Raw genomic sequence first — 18,727 nt, 5'->3', positions numbered from 1 at the left:
GTACCTATTGCCTTCTATTTCAATCTGTGCTGTTTTCCCCATCTTGACAGCTTGGGGGGCGGGGGGGGGGGGAGATTCACCGCAGCAAACTCGAAAGGGGAATTAACTGGCAGCAAGAGAATGAATAGCTCGGCTACTCCTGTGGATTTTCAGTTCCTGACCGAGGAAAGGAAGCTTTCTCCGTCTCTTATGTCTTCCCCAGAGAGAAGATAATATTCCTCACAGGAAAACCTCCAGATTTGTGAGGGAGCTGCCAATTCTGGCATAAAAGAGAGGCCTCGAGACAGTCTCTGTCAAAGCAGAGCAGGCTAGTGACTGGCACTTTATCTGCCCCACATGCTCCCTCCATTAGTAAAAGAGGCATTAATACCTTGTGAGCTCAGAAACTTCCTCTCCCCGTCAGAGCCCAAATGTGCACTAGACGAGGCGTTAAAAATAACCCAGCAGCTTCCAGCAGCTGCCACCCAGGATGGAAATGGAATTTGGAGTGGGGAGGATGGGACACGCAAGAGAAAGGAACCAACCCCATGTGTCTTAGGGCCATTGAGGTGGTGGTAAGTGTGGATTCCAAGAACAAGGCTCATCCATTTAGAAGAATGTTTGAATGTTGAATGTTTAATAAATTTATAGGCCGCCCAATCCCGGAGGACTCCGGGCGGCTTACAACAATACAATTAAAATAGAAGTTAAAAAACACAGGAAAAAAAACATAATTAAAAAGGTCACAACATACACCCAGTCTAATCGGGGCTGGAACTCAAACATGAGTTCAACAGCCCGGGGCTTGCTGGAATAGCCAGGTCTTAAGAGCCTTACGGAAGGCCATGAGAGTGGGTAGGGTCCGGATCTCTGGGGGCAGTTTATTCCAGAGGGTTGGAGCGGCAACAGAGAAGGCCCTCCCACGGGTAGTTGCCAGCCAACATTGTCTGGCTGACGGCACCCGGAGCAGGCCCTCCCTGTGCGATGTTATCGGTCATTGGGAAGTATGTGGCAGAAGACGGTCCCGCAGGTATCCGGGTCCTAGGCCATGTAGGGCTTTAAAGGTGATAACCAGCACCTTGAATTGCGTCCGGAGACCAATGGGAAGCCAGTGCAGCTCGCGGAGGATAGGTGTGATATGAGTGTACCTTGGTACACCCGATATCGCTCGCGCGGCTGCATTCTGGACTAATTGTAGTCTCCGAACACTTTTCAGGGGCAGCCCCATGTAGAGCGCGTCACAGTAGTCAAGCCTCGAGGTAACAAGGGGGTGAGTGATCGTGTGAAGTGCCTCCCGATCCAGGTAGGGCTGCAACTGGTGCACCAGGCGAACCTGGGCAAAGGCCCCCCTGGTCACAGCGGACAGATGATGCTCTAATGTCAGCTGTGGGTCCAGGAAGACTCCCAAGTTGCGGGCCCTCACTAAGGGGAGTAGATTCCCCCCCCCCCCCAGGCGTAAGGATGGACTGATCGAGCTGTCCTTGGGAGGCAACATCCATAGCCACTCGGTCTTGTCAGGATTGAGTGCGAGAAAAAAACCCACCCCAGCTGCCATGGACATGTCGTGGCACAGCTTCTCATTATTCTGTGAAGAACCGGGGTGGGCATAAATGGTACAATTCACATAGCAAAAGCAAGGAAGGGTCGTACGGCACCTTGAAGATTAAGCTACTTATTGCTGCAATTCAGGTTGGTGGGCCAAGTATCTACTTCATCGCTTAATTTGTAAGGTGACACAAGACACTAATCCAGTTGCACATCTTCTTTGTCTCAAGCAGGTTCTCTGTAAGGAGAGGGGCTTGCAATAAGAGGACTCCCCAAAACTCTTCCCTCTCCGCATGAAGGGCATTTGCTCTTTTAAAATTGCAAATAATTTCTCAGGAAGGCAGAGGCAAGCCGAAAGTAGGATACAGGGATAAGGTAAAGGAAGGAGGTACCATCCTAAGCCCTGGTTAAAGGCTGGCATCTACAAGAAGCTAGAAAATCTCCAGGGAAGCCAGCAGAAGGCTGCTGCTTCACAAATCCATTTTTCTCTAAGGAAAAGGTAAACAAGTCTAGGCAGAAAGGGATTTCTTTTGTTCTGATGCATGTGTATATCTATTTAAACAGAACATTTTGTTTCTGGAATTTATTTCCTCTGTACTAGCTCTGCATCTGTCTTCTACTTTAAATTTCTGTACAGCAGAGGATCCCCACAATAGGAGCAGACAGCAACATCTTGTTATCTACTTTTAAGTCTTATATTTTCCCTTTATGGTTTTCTAAATGAGGTTCTATTAGAATGCTGGCTGTGATTTGAATGACATTTTTATCTCTTCAAGCGGTGAATGCTTTGCACGCTAACACTTAACAAGTTTTAAATAAACTTTTATATACTTTTTCACTTCCTCATTTTTCATGAAGTTTGATTTTGCTTACCACTTGTGAAATTGACCTACCTACCCACAAAGAAGGAAAGGCCGACTTCTCAAGTTATGTATCTCAATGCTATAGGAACAGAAGCTGACATATAGAATTTATTTTTCCCCACCCTTCCCCCTTTAATTTGCAGGGGGGGGGAACAAATTGTAGGAGCCTTATTTCTCTCATATACCAGGGTTACTAGAAGACAGGAGAGGTGCCCCACAGAAGCTAGGTGATGGAAGCAGTCATCATGAAGCCACTAATCCAGTGTTTCTCAACCTTGGTAACTTGAAGATGTCCGGACGAATGCTGGCTGGGGAATTCTGGGAGTTGAAGTCCGGACATCTTCAAGTTACCAAGGTTGAGAAACACTGCACTAAACCAAGGCACAGTTAGGATGTATAGACCCAAAGGGCTTCTGGGAGAGGAGATTTGAGATTGCCAATTTAAGACTCGAACCCTATGGACTCAGCATGTTGCTACAATTGTGAATGGCCTTACACAGCATCTTTTCTGACAATTCCTGCATCAATGAAGCAATACTGAGTAGAAAAACTTAAAAGTAGGAAAAAAAACCTGTTATAGTGGTTATTGTTGACCTATTATAGTGGTTATTGTTGTAAGAGGCTTAGGTCCACTTAACAAAATCTATACCCACTGCTTCGTCTTTTCAGCCCTAATAATACGGTATTGGGACTAATTTCATGAATCCATTGATGTGCATTCTTTCTCTTCTCTTCTCTTCCTGTCTGTCTGTCTGTCTAATCCAGTGTTTCTCAACCTTGGCCACTTGAAGATGTCCGGACTTCAACTCCCAGAATTCCCCAGCCAGCGAATGGAAGTTGAATTCTGGAAGTTGAAATCCGGACATCTTCAAGTGGCCAAGGTTGAGAAACACTGGTCTTATCTATCTATCTATCTATCTATCTATCTATCTATCTATCTATCTATCTATCTATCTATCTATCATCTATCTATCTCTATCTATCTATCTATCTATCTATCTATCTATCATCTATCTATCTATCTATCTATCATCTATCTATCTATCTATCTATCATCTACCTCTATCTATCTATCTATCTATCTATCTATCTATCTATCTATCTAATCTATCTATCTATCTATCTATCTATCTATCTATCTATCTATCTATCTATCTATCTATCTATCTATCTATCTATCTATCTATCTATCTATCTATCTATCTATCTATCTATCTATCTATCTATCTATCTATCTATCTAATCTATCTAATCTATCTCTCTATCATCTATCTATCTATCTATCTATCTATCTATCTATCTATCTATCATCTATCTATCTATCTATCTATCTATCTATCATCTACCTCTATCTATCTATCTATCTATCTATCTATCTATCTATCTAATCTATCTAATCTATCTATCTATCATCTATCTATCATCTATCTATCTATCTATCTATCTATCTATCTATCTATCTATCTATCTACCTACCTACCTACCTACCTACCTATCTACCTACACACACACACATTAAGAGCTATTTTATGGTGAAAATCATTTCTGGGTTGGAGGAAACCACACTTTTCTAAAATTCTCATCTGCACAAAACCCTAAAAAGTTGCTTTACATCGGCTGTGCTTAAGGCAGTGGGGGAAATGATGTTGGCCACTTCCTATACATAACCACCTAAGAAGCCATTTACTCGTGTGAACCAGCCCCTGGGCATCTCCTCCTGCAACCGTTCTGTAGAAAGCCAGTCAAATATGCGCGTTGCTTGCAAGAGGCAGGATGAGTTCACACCTACTCACATTCCGCTGAACGCAGGGTTGCTGCCCCCCCCCCTTACAAGACCCCCACCCCACCCGGGTAACCCCAAGAGGCCGCATTCAGCCACCGACCTCCCCACCACCACCACCACCACCACCCCTCACCCCCGCACGGCCAAAGCTCGCGTGGCTCCACACTCACCCCGTGGGGATCCCGCTCTCTGCCGGCGGAGGGGGCGGCGCCTTTTCTTTCTTATGCTTCTTCTTTTTGCCACGGCTGCTCCCGGGCCCTGTGGGAGAGGGGAGTAGCGCGAGATCGGTCGGCGCGCCGGGGGCTGCAGAGACCCGCGCGCTGCAAAAGTTTTTGCGGGCGAGGCTGCGATCGGCATTGAGTGGCAGCAGGCGGTCCGCCCAAGTGGGGGAACCCACCCCCACCCCAACCTCCTCTCCTGCACCTGCCGCTGCGGCCCCCCTCCTCCGTGCAACCACTAGCAGCTCCCCGCAACCCCCCGCCCGCCCTTCTACTTTCCAGGGCAGCCCCGCCCGCCGCCGCCGCCCCCCCCCCCTTTCCTCACCTTTCTTGCTGCTCATCGCCGCCCCTGCCCCGGTGAGCTCCATCCAAGCAGAGGATTACCCCTTGCTGCGCCTGCGCAATCCGGCCCCTTCCCAACCGCAAGAGCGGCTTTTTACCCCACCACGTGAGGCCGGAGGGGAGGAGCCTGGAGCAGCTTTGCTGCTCCGCCCACTCCTCTACAGAAAACACCTAAGAAGCAATTTAGTCGTGTGAACCAACCCTGGGCATCTCCGTTCTGCAACCGTTCTGTAAAAAAAAAAAACCCGGTCCAAAAGCGGGAGAAGAGGGTTTTTTAACCGGCGTATCCATCGCCATTGTAACTCAATCCACCCATCCTTCCCAGCGTTAGGAGCCTTCTGCGGAGAGTTTAAGTTTTCACATGTTCTTTCCAAGTGTGATTGTATGAGCCAGGTCGTCTGCCACGTGTAAGGAGAGATTCCTTAAATCAGTGTTTCTCAACCTTGGCTACTTGAAGATGTCTGGACTTCAACTCCCAGAATTCCCCAGCCAGCATTTGCTGGCTGGGGAATTCTGGGAGTTGAAGTCCAGACATCTTCAAGTAGCCAAGGTTGAGAAACACTGCCTTAAATGATTTGCTTTCTTGGCTATCCGTGGTAGTATTCTCCAACATCATGGTTCAAAGGTATTAATACTCTTCTTAACCTGCCCCCTGAAAGTCAGCTTTTGCTTCCCTAGAAAGCTACAGCAGGGGTCTCCAACCTTGGCAACTTTAAGACTGGTGGACTTCAACTCCCAGAATTCCTCAGCCAGCTGGCTGAGGAATTCTGGGAGTTGAAGTCCACAAGTCTTAAAGTCGCCAAGGTTGGAGACCCCTGAGCTACAGGGACTATCATGCTCTTCGTAGGTATAGACGCATCCCAGCCTCTAAAAATAAGCGGGTTTTATTCCTGCCATTGTCTAAATTAAATGCAAATATTTTTTAAAGTGTTGGGGGGAAAAAATACTTAACTTTGAAGCCCAAACTATCACTCTGTAGAACAAGCGATAGGTTTCAGATATTGAATTCAGTATTCAAGCACTGAATTCTTGGCAGCCTGGTTTTTGGCGCTATATAGCAATAGGACTGAGATTTGTATAGCGGTTCATAGTGCTTTACAGCAAGGGTCCCTAACTCCTGGGCTGTGGACCGCTACGGACCACAGTCCAATGGGAATTGGGTTGCCGAAGCAGCAGGCGAGCTCGCAAAGCTTCATTTGCGCGTGAGGAGGATTTAGGTTGCATGCTCAAAACCAATCCGCACTACCACCGAAGCTACTGCCACTGATCCGCAGAACCAAAAGGATTGTAGATTGTAGATAAATTTATTTATAGGCCGCCCTTTTCCCTGAGGGGACTCAGGGCGGCTTACAACGTATAGGGAAGGGAGTACACACAATGACATATAAAATAGTACATAATTAAAAATAGAAGCAACATTCATTCATCATTCGGGAGGGGACGGATTATAATCTTTAACCCCAGGCCTGACGGGATAGCCAGATCTTGAGGGCTGTGCGAAAGGTCTGGAGGGTGGTGAGGGTACGAATCTCCACGGGGAGATCGTTCCAAAGGGTCGGAGCTACTACTGAAAAGGCTCTCCTCCGCGTAGTTGCCAGTCGACACTGACTGGCGGATGGAACTCGGAGGAGGCCTAATCTGTGTGATCTAATAGGTCGTAAGGAGGTAATTGGCAGGAGGCGGTCTCTCAAGTACCCAGAACCACTACCATGGAGGGCTTTATGGGTGGTAAGTAGCACCTTGAAGCGCACCCGGAGATCAACAGGTAGCCAGCGCAGCTCGCGGAGGATAGGTGTTATGTGGGCAAACTGAGGTGCACCCACAATCACTCGCGCGGCCGCATTCTGTACTAGCTGCAGTCGCCGGATGCTCTTCAAGGGCAGCCCCATGTAGAGCACGTTGCAGTATTGGAGAGACCCCCTGCTTTTAAGCAGTCTCTTGAGAGGTTTAGTGTGTCAGCATATTGCCCCCAACAATCTCATTCCTCAATGTGCCAACCTTGGAAGGATGGAAGGCCAAGTCAATCTTGAGGTATTCTAACCACTGTATCACCCTGATTCCTGGGTATGCCTTGGATAGCTGGCTTGTCCTAATTTCATACAGAAAAAGTGTCAGCGTTCCAAGTATCATGTAGAACGAAATCAGAGTCCAAGGCTTAATGATCCTTAAAGTTCCAGTTTAATAAAGCAGACATCTTAGCACATCTGTGTTAAATCCCAATTCTGGAAATGACATCAGAATTCCACCCAATTAAAAGTTCATGATCTTGTCCCCACACCCACAATCCATCACATGGTCCAATCTTCTTCTTCCACGCCGGCGTCTCCACCCAGCTGCTTCCGGTCAGGTGTAAAAGTGCGGAGACAAAAGATGACCTTGGTCTTCTAGCAAAGAATGAAAACAATACATTCAACAATCCTACTCCTGTCTATTCCCCCCTCCCATCAACTATACTAATGAAACAGCATAATGAAATAAGAGGAAATGTGGCAGGCCAAAATTCTAAAAGGAATATAATTGCAGGCCTGGCAAAAAGTCTTTAAGGATGATGCTTTCGGTCTGTAGCTGAATTTGTAATAGGTTTTGAAAACAAATTCAATCTTGTTATTGAATTTGTAATATGTTTCATTAGTTCGTAAGTTCATTATCCTTTAACTGAAATTACAAGCAGTTAGTGAAGAAATCATACTATATCACTTGTGTTTTAGTAGATAGAGACACTGAAGGAACTGGCTGGGGGTTCCACCACAAATCCGCGAAGCCCTTATCCGCAGAGACATAAGCGCGAAGACTAATTCGTGCCGTTCGAAGCGCTAAGGAAAAACGCGACCCTACCGCGATGACATAATCGCGGAGGGCAAATCTGCGCATTCCCAAGCACTCAGTACCCTAAACCTAAACCTAACCCTAAACCTAACCCTAACCCTAAACCTAACCCTAAACCTAACCCTAAAACAAACCCCTAAACCTAATCCTAACCCTTACCTTAATTGAAATTGGCTTTCTGCCGCGGCGCCGTTTTAAAGCTCCCTTCTGTTGCCGCGCTGTTGTTGCGGCGGTGATGACGCACGGCGATGACGTCGCGGCTTTAGCGACGCGATTTTATCACCGCTATTTTGACGAGCGTGGTTTTGTCGTGCCACGCTGGCTGGGGATAGACCATTCTAAAGAACTCAAGCTATGTAATATTCACTTAGAGTTGACGTTGTCACGAAAGCACATATTTGTAGTAGGGCTTGGATCAGCTAAAAGGTATCCCTGCAGATTTTACTCCACTAGTCGTTGCCGACTATAGGGAGCAGTGTTCATCTCCATTTCAAAGCCATTGAGCCACTGTTTTCCAAAGACATTTCTGCGGTCATGTGGCCAGCCTGACATCACAGGGCACTGCTACCTAAGATCACCTAAGGATTGCTTTATTATGAATCAATCTCAGAAAGAATCCCCAACTTCATTAACAGAGGCATTATTCTTCTGTATGGCACATCGGGCTACAAGAAATGCGCCTTTATATCTTTGCTTGTTTTTTACATACTGCCCCCAGCTGATCTTGTTTGGGCTCCAAAAAATAAGTGAAGTTGGGTTTCCTTAATACACAACTAGAAGACAGTTCCTGGGCTTGGGATAGACTAAAAGTTTGAATAATCCCAGAAGAAAGTACTGTAATGGTAAGTTACCCAAAATATATGAAGTCACACCCAATGTTGTAGCTTCTTTATCTTACACTGTTTGCCTTTTAAGAATGTTTCATCACTAAAGTGGGCATTCTCTTTGGGAAAATACTTGCAGCGTCTCGAGATTTCTTGTTTATAGTAGACAAATTAACATGCTGGAAATTGTATGAATATGTATGTGCTTCCCAAGCTAGCCTAATAGTCATAGCTTATGACCATTGCCACTGATGGTTGATAATGATTTATCTGCTTCACAACGATTTTGCTGCAATGAGCCGAGGTGGCGCAGTGGTTAAATGCAGCACTGCAGGCTACTTCAGCTGACTGCAGTTCTGCTGTTCAAATCTCACCGGCTTAGGGTTGACTCAGCCTTCCATCCTTCCGAGGTGGGTAAAATGAGGACCTGGATTGTTGTTGGGGGCAATATGCTGACTCTATAAACTGCCGAGAGAGGGCTGAAAGCCCTATGAAGCGGTATATAAGTCTAACTGCTATTGCTATTGCTATATGTGCATGTATACTAATACATCTTAGTCCTTGTAGTTTTCTCAAGAATTCATACTCATGACAGGCATCCAACAGGCGATTTAGGAATTTTATTTTATTTTTGCCTGCCAAGAGAAACAGCATAAATCAAACGGGACAAAGTTTAGCTGCTCTCGCTTAAGGTGAGCTTGTCAAAAAGATATTCGCCCATGCCATTCTGGGGCAGCCCCAGGTACTTCAAGTTGGTACAATGGTCCCAGGAGTTTGATGGCCTTCACTTGCTCCTCCAGGAATTCATTCTCCAGAAAGTTAGAGAGATGAGGGTCTACTTTCTCCGTTGCCAGCTTGTGTAGATCCAGCAAAGCCTGGTTGACCTCCTCCTCCAGCTGTAGGGCATGCTCCAAGGCATCTAAACTGTTGCCCCATTCGTCTTTCTCTGGCTTCTTGATATCTTGCAACACAATACGTCCTCCTTGCTTGTTTTGGTGTTGTCATATAACTCCTTGTGTAGGTGTGGCGGTCACCCATGGCCCAGTGCATAACAGGGCATGCGCAGCCACGCTGAACCACACAGGAAAAAACAAACTCCTAAAAGACATAACATCCTGACAGTTCACTCTAGATGTGCCTTACCCAATGACACCCAGGATTTGACCATATATAGACAGAACTTCCCTGAGCAGCAGATTAGCAATTGTAGTTTGACAGGCTGTCTTAAATCACATGCTGATTGCTCCTCCTGCCTTTGTCCTATCTCAATAAAAGGGGCTCCCAGACCCCAATCTGGGTCGCCTCATCCCGAGAAAGCTCGTATCCGTGTCTTTTCTCAACATTGGCCTCATGGGCGAACCACGGGTACTTCACATTTTGGTACTTCAGAAACTTGTCGGCATGCTCTTTCTCCTCCTGGGATTGGCCAGATGGCTTAAAGCTATATCATCACGGTCAAAGTGATGGGCCATGGACAAGTAGACATAGCTAGCATGGAGTTTGATGTTCACCAAGTGGTTTACAGCAGCCTCACATTCAGCATGGTAGTTCTGACAGATTTGAGACGTCATCATGGAGCGGTGAGGAAGAGAAGATCATTCCTGAAGTTCAGAAGGTCAACGGGTGTGTCGCTATTTAGGAATACTGTTCTGCCAAATTATCAAATATAATCCCGATTGGTTCCCCAAAATAAACATGCCACTCTTCAGTGGAATGAAAAACATCCATGGTCAAAAAGCATGAACGACTGCCTTCAACTTTTTAAAGAAATAATATTTATATGTAGAATAGAGATGGATAAAGATCTAGGTTTGCTATTATCTGTTCGCTCTCCCTGACCAAAACTCTTGCCTTCCATCTTAATCACTGTCATTAATCACCATTATAGAATGATAAAGTTTAGAGGGGCTCTCTAGGACTTTGAGCTCAACCCTCTACTCTACCCTCTAGTTTTTCAGTTTAAAGCATCCCTGACAAATGATGATCCAACCTCTGCTTAACATTTTCAATGGAAATAAACCTACAACTTCCCCTTGAATTAGATTCACTGCTGCCTGCAACTTCTTGACCCATCTTTTAAGCAAAAGAATCAGATGAATTCAGGCAAAGAAAAATGAGATTAAAGTTATATATCTGACTGACAAAGATAAATGTATTTCCAGATCTAGGCAAAGCCTACTTCAGGATTCTTAAAGGATTCCAATATAAAATTGATGGCAATCTGTTTTTATTTATTTCCAAGAATTGGAAAACAATTAATATTACTGCAATTTTAAAAAGTAGTAGAAAAGATGTAGAAAAACATAGACTATCCTTTACATCTACATAAAGTGCCAGAAAGAATATTAGTAAAAAAATAAACATATTCTTAAATTTATTATTCATAATTTTCTGCTTCTGCCATATTAAAGATTATGGATTATAATAACTTTGCATTCAATCTTGGAACTGCAGATTGTGAGCCCCATCTTAGAATCTGTAAGTAAATCAGACAAGAGTATTTTTCTGAAAAGTTTTTTTTAATTCTTCAAAATGTCATTAAAATAAATACAATCCCAGAGCAGAAGATTCCCATATATACATAAAATTGGGGAGGAGAGGACAATAGATAGGAAGAGTTAAAATGAAGACCAATTAGAGTATAGGTTTTATACAAATATTTTTTTTAAAAAAAATGGTATTATCACCAATTGCAATATTAGTGCATTATAAGGCAGGAAATGAAGTCTGGAAGGGATAAAATTCCCTCAATCCCCAATCTGTAGTGGCCAGCACAGAATGGCCCATTAACACACACTGCTTAAAAGGGGGACACTGTAAATTGCCACCCTTCTTGTAGGGTGTCCAAAATAAATACACCAATTTTATTTACAAAGCCAGTGTTCCAAACAGGGATTACTCCCTTTGCAGTTAGTTGTTGTTGTTGTTGTTGTTTTTAATAACAGACAGAATGAGCACCAAGTGCAAAAAAGCCTTATCGCATCCATGCAGTTAAGGCACTAGGGGTGGAAGGAGGGAAGCAATGGTGTTGTCCATTTTAAATTATTTTAGATGCCTCTGAGGGAGATTGTGCAATGCTGCCTGGCACCTGAAAATGTTGCTGATGAATGGAGAGTGGAGAATTTTCAGGATAGGTTTTCAGGATTTGCCCTTCTTCAGCAATTACAAAACATGGGAAGATTTACTTCTGAGTTAAATATGCTTAGGTTTCTAGTTAGTGTTGTTGGATCTGGGTGGACAGCTGATTTAGGAATGTTACAAGTCAGTCACTTTGTTCTCTACAAGAGCTGCAATCTGTTGCAGTCGATATGCTAGCTGCATCTTTTGGCCCATTGGATCCTCTTCTAATGCACTGATTATCTGCGGGAAACACATACAGACAAAAACCAGTTAAATTCCTGCTCATCCTGTTCAGAAAAAATTTTGCTGCCTTTTCTGCATTCAATCTATCTCCACCACCGCCAACAGTAACTACAGGTAGTCCTCTACTTCTGATCACAAAATTTCTGTTGCTAAATGAGGCAGTTGTTAAGTGAACTTTGCCCAATTTTACGAACTTCCTTGCCACAGTTGTTAAGTGAATCACTCAGTTGTTAAATTAGTAACAGGGTTGTGAACTGTGGTGGGTTGCTCGTCCCGTTCCAACCGGTACAATTGGAACGGGGCCGGCGGCGTCCTCGTGCGTGCGCGCAGTTCACGCATGCATCTTAGCGCCTGCACGATGCTACAGCTGCTCGCGGAGAATCGCGCAGGTGCTGTATGTGCCATGCGCCTGCATGGAAGCACAGAAGTCTTCAAAGACCGGTAAGGAGCGCGGGCGGGCAGGTGGGCCCTTCGCAGTTCCCAGAAGTTACTTACTTCCGGGTTCACCGACCAACCAGTTTGCACGGACCGCTGCGGACCGGTTGAAACCCACCACTGGTTGTGAAGTGAATCTGGCTTTCTCATTGACTTCACTTGTCAAAAGACTGCAAATGGGGATCACATGACCCCAAGACACTGCAACTGTCATAAATATGAACCAGTTGCCCAGCATCCTGAGTTTAATTATGTGACCATGGGGTTGCTACAATAATCGTATGTGAGAAAATTGGTCATAAGTCACTTTTTTCAGTGACCTTGTAACTTTGTACAGTCACTAAGTGAACTGTTGTAAGTCAAGGACTATCTGTAATGTCTCCCCACGACTAAGTTCCAATAAATGTGTTACTATACCTGGTCATAGTATTTGTTAATATAGTTGTAAAGTTCTTGCAGAGCCACTAAGCAATTTAGATCAGAGGAGTATTTCTGCCAAGACAAGATAAAAGATAGTAGTAATTTGGTCAATCGCTTTTTCATTATCAATGCAGACAAATCACCATTATTTTATACATGTATTCATACCTACAATTGTCCAAATACTTGGCTACTGCATCTATAATAATTCTACACAATTATAATTGCTGTCCATTTAGCAGATCAGAAAAATGAACACAAATCACAGCGTTCTCAATTCAAGGTCCATCCAAGAAATTCTTTGATTGTCTTGTGCTGGTAGCCTGTTTCCATTTTGGGAAACCCTATTCAGAACCAACGTGATCTGCTTTCAAATAAAACCCATTCCAAATGACACATGCCTACCAGTAATCTGTTGTACTTTTAATCAACTCATATTTCTCCATGCTGCTACCATTTAATATGGCGCAGGGTAGGGTTCCAAGCCGTCTCTACTGTCAAACTAAAGAGGAAGCTGTGTTTTTAAAATAAATCTTCGTTGGGCTACACCAAATATAAGACATGTATACCCGATGTACCCAAAGTAACCCTTGTAATTATACAAGCTGGACTTTCTACTTCACTTGTGAGTTAAGAGACCGCCTCCTGCCATTTACCTCCCAAAGACCGATTAGATCACACAGATTGGGCCTCCTCCGGGTATCATCGGCCGGTCAATGTCGGCTGGCAACCCCCCGGGGGAGGGCCTTCTCTGTTGCTGCTCCGGCCTTATGGAATAATCTCCCTGTTGAGATCCGGACCCTCACTACTCTTCCAGCCTTCCGTAAAGCCACTAAGACCTGGCTGTTCCGGCAGGCCTGGGGCCGTTGAATTAACATCCAGCCCCATTTTAAGTAGTATGTATGTAGTGGTATTTTAAACTGTTGTAATTCTTTTTTAATTTCTATTTTTCTATTTTAATTTTTATATATTCCCCTTTGTCTGTAAGCCGCCCAGAGTCCCTAGGGAGTGGGCGGCATACAAATATCAATAAACTTCGAAACTTCGAAACTTAAGAAGGATTTGTTATATTTCAGAGAACCTGTGTAACACTACTTAAAAAAACAACCATGGAGCACACTTTGATGAATCTGCAGAAGTATTATAGAAATTATCAGTATTTTTATTAATTCATGCAAGTGAGACTTATTTGTAGTAGGAAGCAAATGTTAGCTTTAGGCTTGCTGACATGAGGGTTCACCAATACAGGGAAAAGTTGGTCCATATCAGTGCTGGCTAACCTTTTCCGGACTGAGTGCCCATAGCATGCATGCATGTGCAAATGCATGTGCCCGAACCCCCAAAATGCAATGCGCACGCGGCCCTGCGCATTTCCCCCCATGCATATGCCATGTCCCTGTGCATGTGGCCCACACATGTGCCCCCATGTTCCACCCCATGCATGCTCATGTACCCACACACGTTTGCATGCGCCCCACACATGCATGCACGCCCCTGCGCATGGGCGGCAGAGACCTAAAGACCAGGTGGGAGGCCTGTGCATATGCGGCAGAGTTGAACTGGGACGACAGTTCACGTGCCCAGGGAGAGGGTGCTGTGTGTCATCTCTGGCACACGTGCCATAGATTCGCCATCACGGGTCTATATGGTCCCAGCCCTACAATTACTAGACATTTGGGGGCAGTTGTTTAGGTTGTTTAATCCCTTGATTAATTTTCTATATCTAGTCTGTGAAGCTGACAAGATTTATATATATATAAAACTCTTATATATATTGTAACTCTAAATAGATACCTATCACCCCGGCTCAGCTGATAAGGAGTCGAACTCTGTGGCTTAGTGGTTAACACATCTGCCTAAGATGCAATAGAGCACAGGTTCGAATCCCAGTAAGGGTATGGCTAGCTGATGAGAGCTAAATAGCTTGAAATAGATCTATACTAGTCTCCCTTTATTTATTTATCAGCACAAATACAACACAAATGTAACTAAGGCAACAGTAAAAATATTGGCTTTCTGTCTGGATGGTCTCTTGTGACGAGCCGATGGACAGAGAATGGAAGTAGTGAACTTCCTCCCATATTTGGGCATACCGGGGGTTGTAACTCTAAAGATAGATAGATAGATAGATAGATAGATAGATAGATAGGGATAGAGATAGATAGATAGAAGATAGAGATAGAGATAGATAGATAGAAGATAGAGATAGATAGAAGATAGAGATAGATAGATAGATAGATAGATAGATAGATAGATAGATAGATAGATAGATAGATAGATAGATAGATAGAGATAGACACACACACACACTACTTTGGTTCTCAATATTCAACAAGGGGATATTGGCATGTACTTCTTACCCCTGAAAGTTCAGTCAGGGCTGAGTTCATCTCTTGGTAGCTGGCAGGAACAGTCTGTTGAATATCTGCATAATATCTGATTATGTTTGGGAAGGAAGGCAAACATTAGTAAATAGACAAAACAATACATAGTGAAAACCAGTTCTTGGGATAAATGCTTCAGATCATTTATTCTATCTAAATTACTGTTTTTCAAACTTTGCAACTTTAAGATGAATGGACTTCAACTCTCGGAATTCCCCCGCCAGCATGGCGATTCAGAATTCTTGGGAGTTGAAATCCACTCATGAAGTTGCCAAGTTTTTTTTTAAAAAAACCACTAGTCTAAATGGAGTTGAACTACCTTTCTTAATATGTCTTGCTAGCTAGATTTGTCAGGGAGTATAGGTCAATAGCACAAGGAAAGTCGTGAGTTTCCCATCATTGTTAGACTCAATGTTACTGGCTAGACATGTTAAGATATTTTTCCCCACTGAGCAGGATCTCTGAATTAAAAAGCTTTTTTGAAACGTAAGTAAAGCTAGATAGAAGGATTTTATAACACTCAGACAGCTAAAGTTCTGATGAATGGAGATCTAACAGAAAAGATTGAAATAAAAAAAGGAGTCAGACAGGGATGCCCCCTCTCTCCTTTGCTTTTTATATTAACTTTGGAAATTTTACTAAATTTTAGTATTTGTTCTAGAAGACCCATTTGAATCCAGCTTGAAATTAATTCAAAAATTAGAAGAATATGGTGAAGTGGCAGAACTAAAGATCAAGAAAGACAAAACAAAAATGATAACCAAGAACATGACAAAAAAGCAAGAAGAGGAACTGGAAGTAGAAACCAGAATGCAAATATCTAAGAAAGTGAAATACTTGGGGATCTGGGTGTCGGCAAAATGTTCCACAATTAAAGACGATAATCGTAATAAATTAGTGATACAAATAAAGAAAGATTTAGAAAATTGGAAAAATATTCAGTTATCACTCATGAAACATAAGTAAAGCTGTTCAAGAGCCATCAGTTAAATGGACCTAGCACATTCCACGTGCCAGTTTTCATTTGCACAAGGAGTGCTCGAGTAAAAAGGGCTCAGAGCTCAATTATACCCAGGAATTATAGTTTCTTCTATGGGAATCCTTCCTCTACCACAGACCATCTGTCTTACATGTAGTTGGGTTTTCTCTGTTACCATCTCCATTTTCCTCTTCTTAAGAGACTGGCAACATTTGTTGGAAACTAGCAATATTGATAAACAAATGATAGATGCCAGCTGTTAAGTTTCCCTTTTTATTTCAAAAGGGAGGCTGAGAAGATTTTCAGTTCTTGCGATGTGCATGCAAGGTTCTTACACATGAGAGGGGAGATTTATTGCCAGTTCATAATTATTAGATTGGATGAAGTTAAAAGTTGTGTGTATATTTTTCGCCAAGGTGCAGAAAAACTGTAGAAGTCAGCTTCCTTTCAATGTCTTAATTAAATCCCTGACAGTTATGAGGTTATAAAGATAATATTTGAAACTCAAATGTTAATGCAAAGACTGAAATCTCTAAAGACGAAAGAGCAGGCTATATCAGATTTCCTATTGTTAGAAATGCGGGGGTGGGGGGGACAAACCCTTGAGTCCACTGTTTAATTTACTGCTCCTTTGTAAATGTTAATAATAGTAGAGTATTACATAAAAGGAGGGAAGCCCTACTAATTTGCAGAGAAGCTGCAAAGTAAACTTTCCTTCTTTATTTTTACTCCGTATCGGTGCCCAGCGCCGTATCACCACTTGTTTTCTTTCTTTTTTTTAAACAAGAAATTTTTATTTTTATTAAACAAACAACACACACACACACACACACACACACACACACAAATCATCATCACATACAGCATGTCGTTTGGTTACAAGTGTTTTTGCATCCATATTCTCAAATAGCATTTAGAATCACAGATTTTTCATCTAGTATAACTAAATACCTCACTTTCATTGTACAATGTATATTCAATTAGTTAAGATTGTTATTTTTTCCCCCAATAAACCTAGTTCCCTTACATTTTTGATTGTCTATTTAATAACAGTATACCTTTATGTAATCACAAATCCCAATATGAAAAAGATTTACCAACCATTTATATTTGGATATCACTGTTTTCAATTATGCATAACTCCACCAATCAACTATCGGATATGGTTATGTTCATTATTGTGCTTGTACGTCATACATTCAATCTATACCAATTTTTAATTACTTCCTTATTAAAGTTATTTATCAACAACACCACTTGTTTTCTTGAAGAGTGTTTTTTAAATAGTATTTTACATTTTGCTCACACTTACTTCTCCACCATTTGTTTATAGTGTGGGATTTCCCTGGCATAAAGTAGCTTGTTGACTGGTGAGTCCTGAAGAGAGAAAAGCAAGAAAAACAGGAACTGAATTAAAAAGAAAAAGAGTAAAAAGATATCCAAGCATCACATATTACCGGCATGTTTCTTTTTCTAGTTATGATAGTTGTTCCAAGGCTTCAAATCCATAGTCACTAAGAATTACAGTATATGAATTGTCATCCAAAGTACTTAAGAGGCTTGAAATTGGGAAAACTGGATACTTTGGGGGGGGGGGTGTCTATTAGTAACCCAGTGGCAGAGTCATCTTCATCAGTGATACAAACATATATATATTTCATCTCATTAAACCCTTCCAAATCAGCTACAGACAATTTACAACAGACAAGCCCCAGTGGAGGGTTAAATATGTCACACTCATCCAGTAAGCTCTCCCCATATTTAGAATATGGCTAAGGGCATTCCCAGGAGAGAAATGAAAAAGGACACCTGTTATTCTGAAAGAGACAAGATAAGTAAACAATATAGAGTCAGCCAACAAATAGAGGGGGAAAGTGTAAAATCCTAAGTACTTCTGACTATGTCATGCAATTGACTTCCTGAACTCAATGGGGCTTCACTTCCAGGAGATGTGGGGGCAATCACTCTCTTACGATAGCTTTTCAAGAGAGCAACTTGGAGAGAATTATAGCTCTGTCAAGGATACTTAGCTGCAAATAATAAAAGCCAAGAGGCAGTAGCCAAGAGGTTCAGCGACAAAAAAGCCTCATCCCTTGCTTTTTTGGAGCTTTCCAACAATGCTGGCCTGGCTGCCGTTGAGAATGTAGCACTGGGACAGATGGTCTGATCCAGGGAGGAAGGGTACAAATAACCTGCTGGGCTACTGGCATATTTAAGAGCATGCAATGGATGCACTCACAAAATGGCTGCGGCTGAGAGACGTAGCTATTTGCAAAATGGCTACCATGACCAGTCAAAATAGAACGTAAACTAGTACGGTAAATCCCTAGCCAGCTTGTGCTTCCATTTTTGTACATAAGTAACTGTTCTGACCCCCCTCGTTCCACACCAAAGCACACTCCGAGCCAGAGATAAATTACGGCATTTAATTAACAGACAAACAGGTCCTTGGCAGCAACCCAGCAGAGACAAGCTTGGGCAGCAATAAACACAGATAAGGCTTGGCAGCAATCCAGCCTGCCAAGCTCATACAAAGTTCTCTGACATTCAATTCGGTGTTGACTTCTGCAAAGAGGGCCGTGTGCACAAGTAGCTTTTTATAGTCTGGAGAGGAGCCTAATGACCACCAGCTGAGTGCAATTACCTCCTGTAACTGCGCAACTGTTCCTGACGCCTATTAGCTCTTTGATGGCGTGCATCCAGGAACAACTCACTACTGGCGTCTGGCTCACTCTCCCTTGTCTCCTCCCCACTGGTCCAAGGCTC

The 18,727-nt window shown here is 43.1% G+C and overlaps 2 protein-coding genes and 1 pseudogene across 3 annotated transcripts in view; all 3 read right to left on the bottom strand.

Moving 5' to 3' along the window:
• Positions 1–4,798, bottom strand: part of SRPK3 (SRSF protein kinase 3) — a 51,101-nt gene extending 46,303 nt beyond the window's left edge. Inside the window, exons 1-2 of the mRNA XM_032210651.1 lie at positions 4,714–4,798; positions 4,341–4,428 (exon numbers count right to left, since the gene is read on the bottom strand). Coding sequence (XP_032066542.1) covers positions 4,341–4,428; positions 4,714–4,756 — 131 coding nt within the window. The 5' untranslated portion in view covers positions 4,757–4,798. The remainder of the gene's footprint in view (positions 1–4,340; positions 4,429–4,713) is intronic.
• Positions 4,799–9,053: 4,255 nt separating this feature from the next.
• LOC116504423 lies at positions 9,054–9,951 on the bottom strand (annotated as a pseudogene).
• A 980-nt stretch (positions 9,952–10,931) lies between these two features.
• PLXNB3 (plexin B3) overlaps positions 10,932–18,727 on the bottom strand; it is a 91,299-nt gene continuing 83,503 nt past the window's right edge. For both annotated transcript variants that reach the window (XM_032211848.1, XM_032211847.1), the window contains exons 31-34: positions 17,274–17,338; positions 14,959–15,034; positions 12,596–12,670; positions 10,932–11,740 (exon numbers count right to left, since the gene is read on the bottom strand). In XM_032211848.1, the coding sequence (XP_032067739.1) occupies positions 11,636–11,740; positions 12,596–12,670; positions 14,959–15,034; positions 17,274–17,338 (321 nt within the window). In that variant the 3' untranslated portion in view covers positions 10,932–11,635. The remainder of the gene's footprint in view (positions 11,741–12,595; positions 12,671–14,958; positions 15,035–17,273; positions 17,339–18,727) is intronic.

This window comes from Thamnophis elegans, chromosome 2 (assembly GCF_009769535.1).
Source record: "Thamnophis elegans isolate rThaEle1 chromosome 2, rThaEle1.pri, whole genome shotgun sequence".
NCBI classification, from domain to species: Eukaryota; Metazoa; Chordata; class Lepidosauria; order Squamata; family Colubridae; genus Thamnophis; species Thamnophis elegans.
This window is presented reverse-complemented; position numbering and strand designations above follow the sequence as displayed.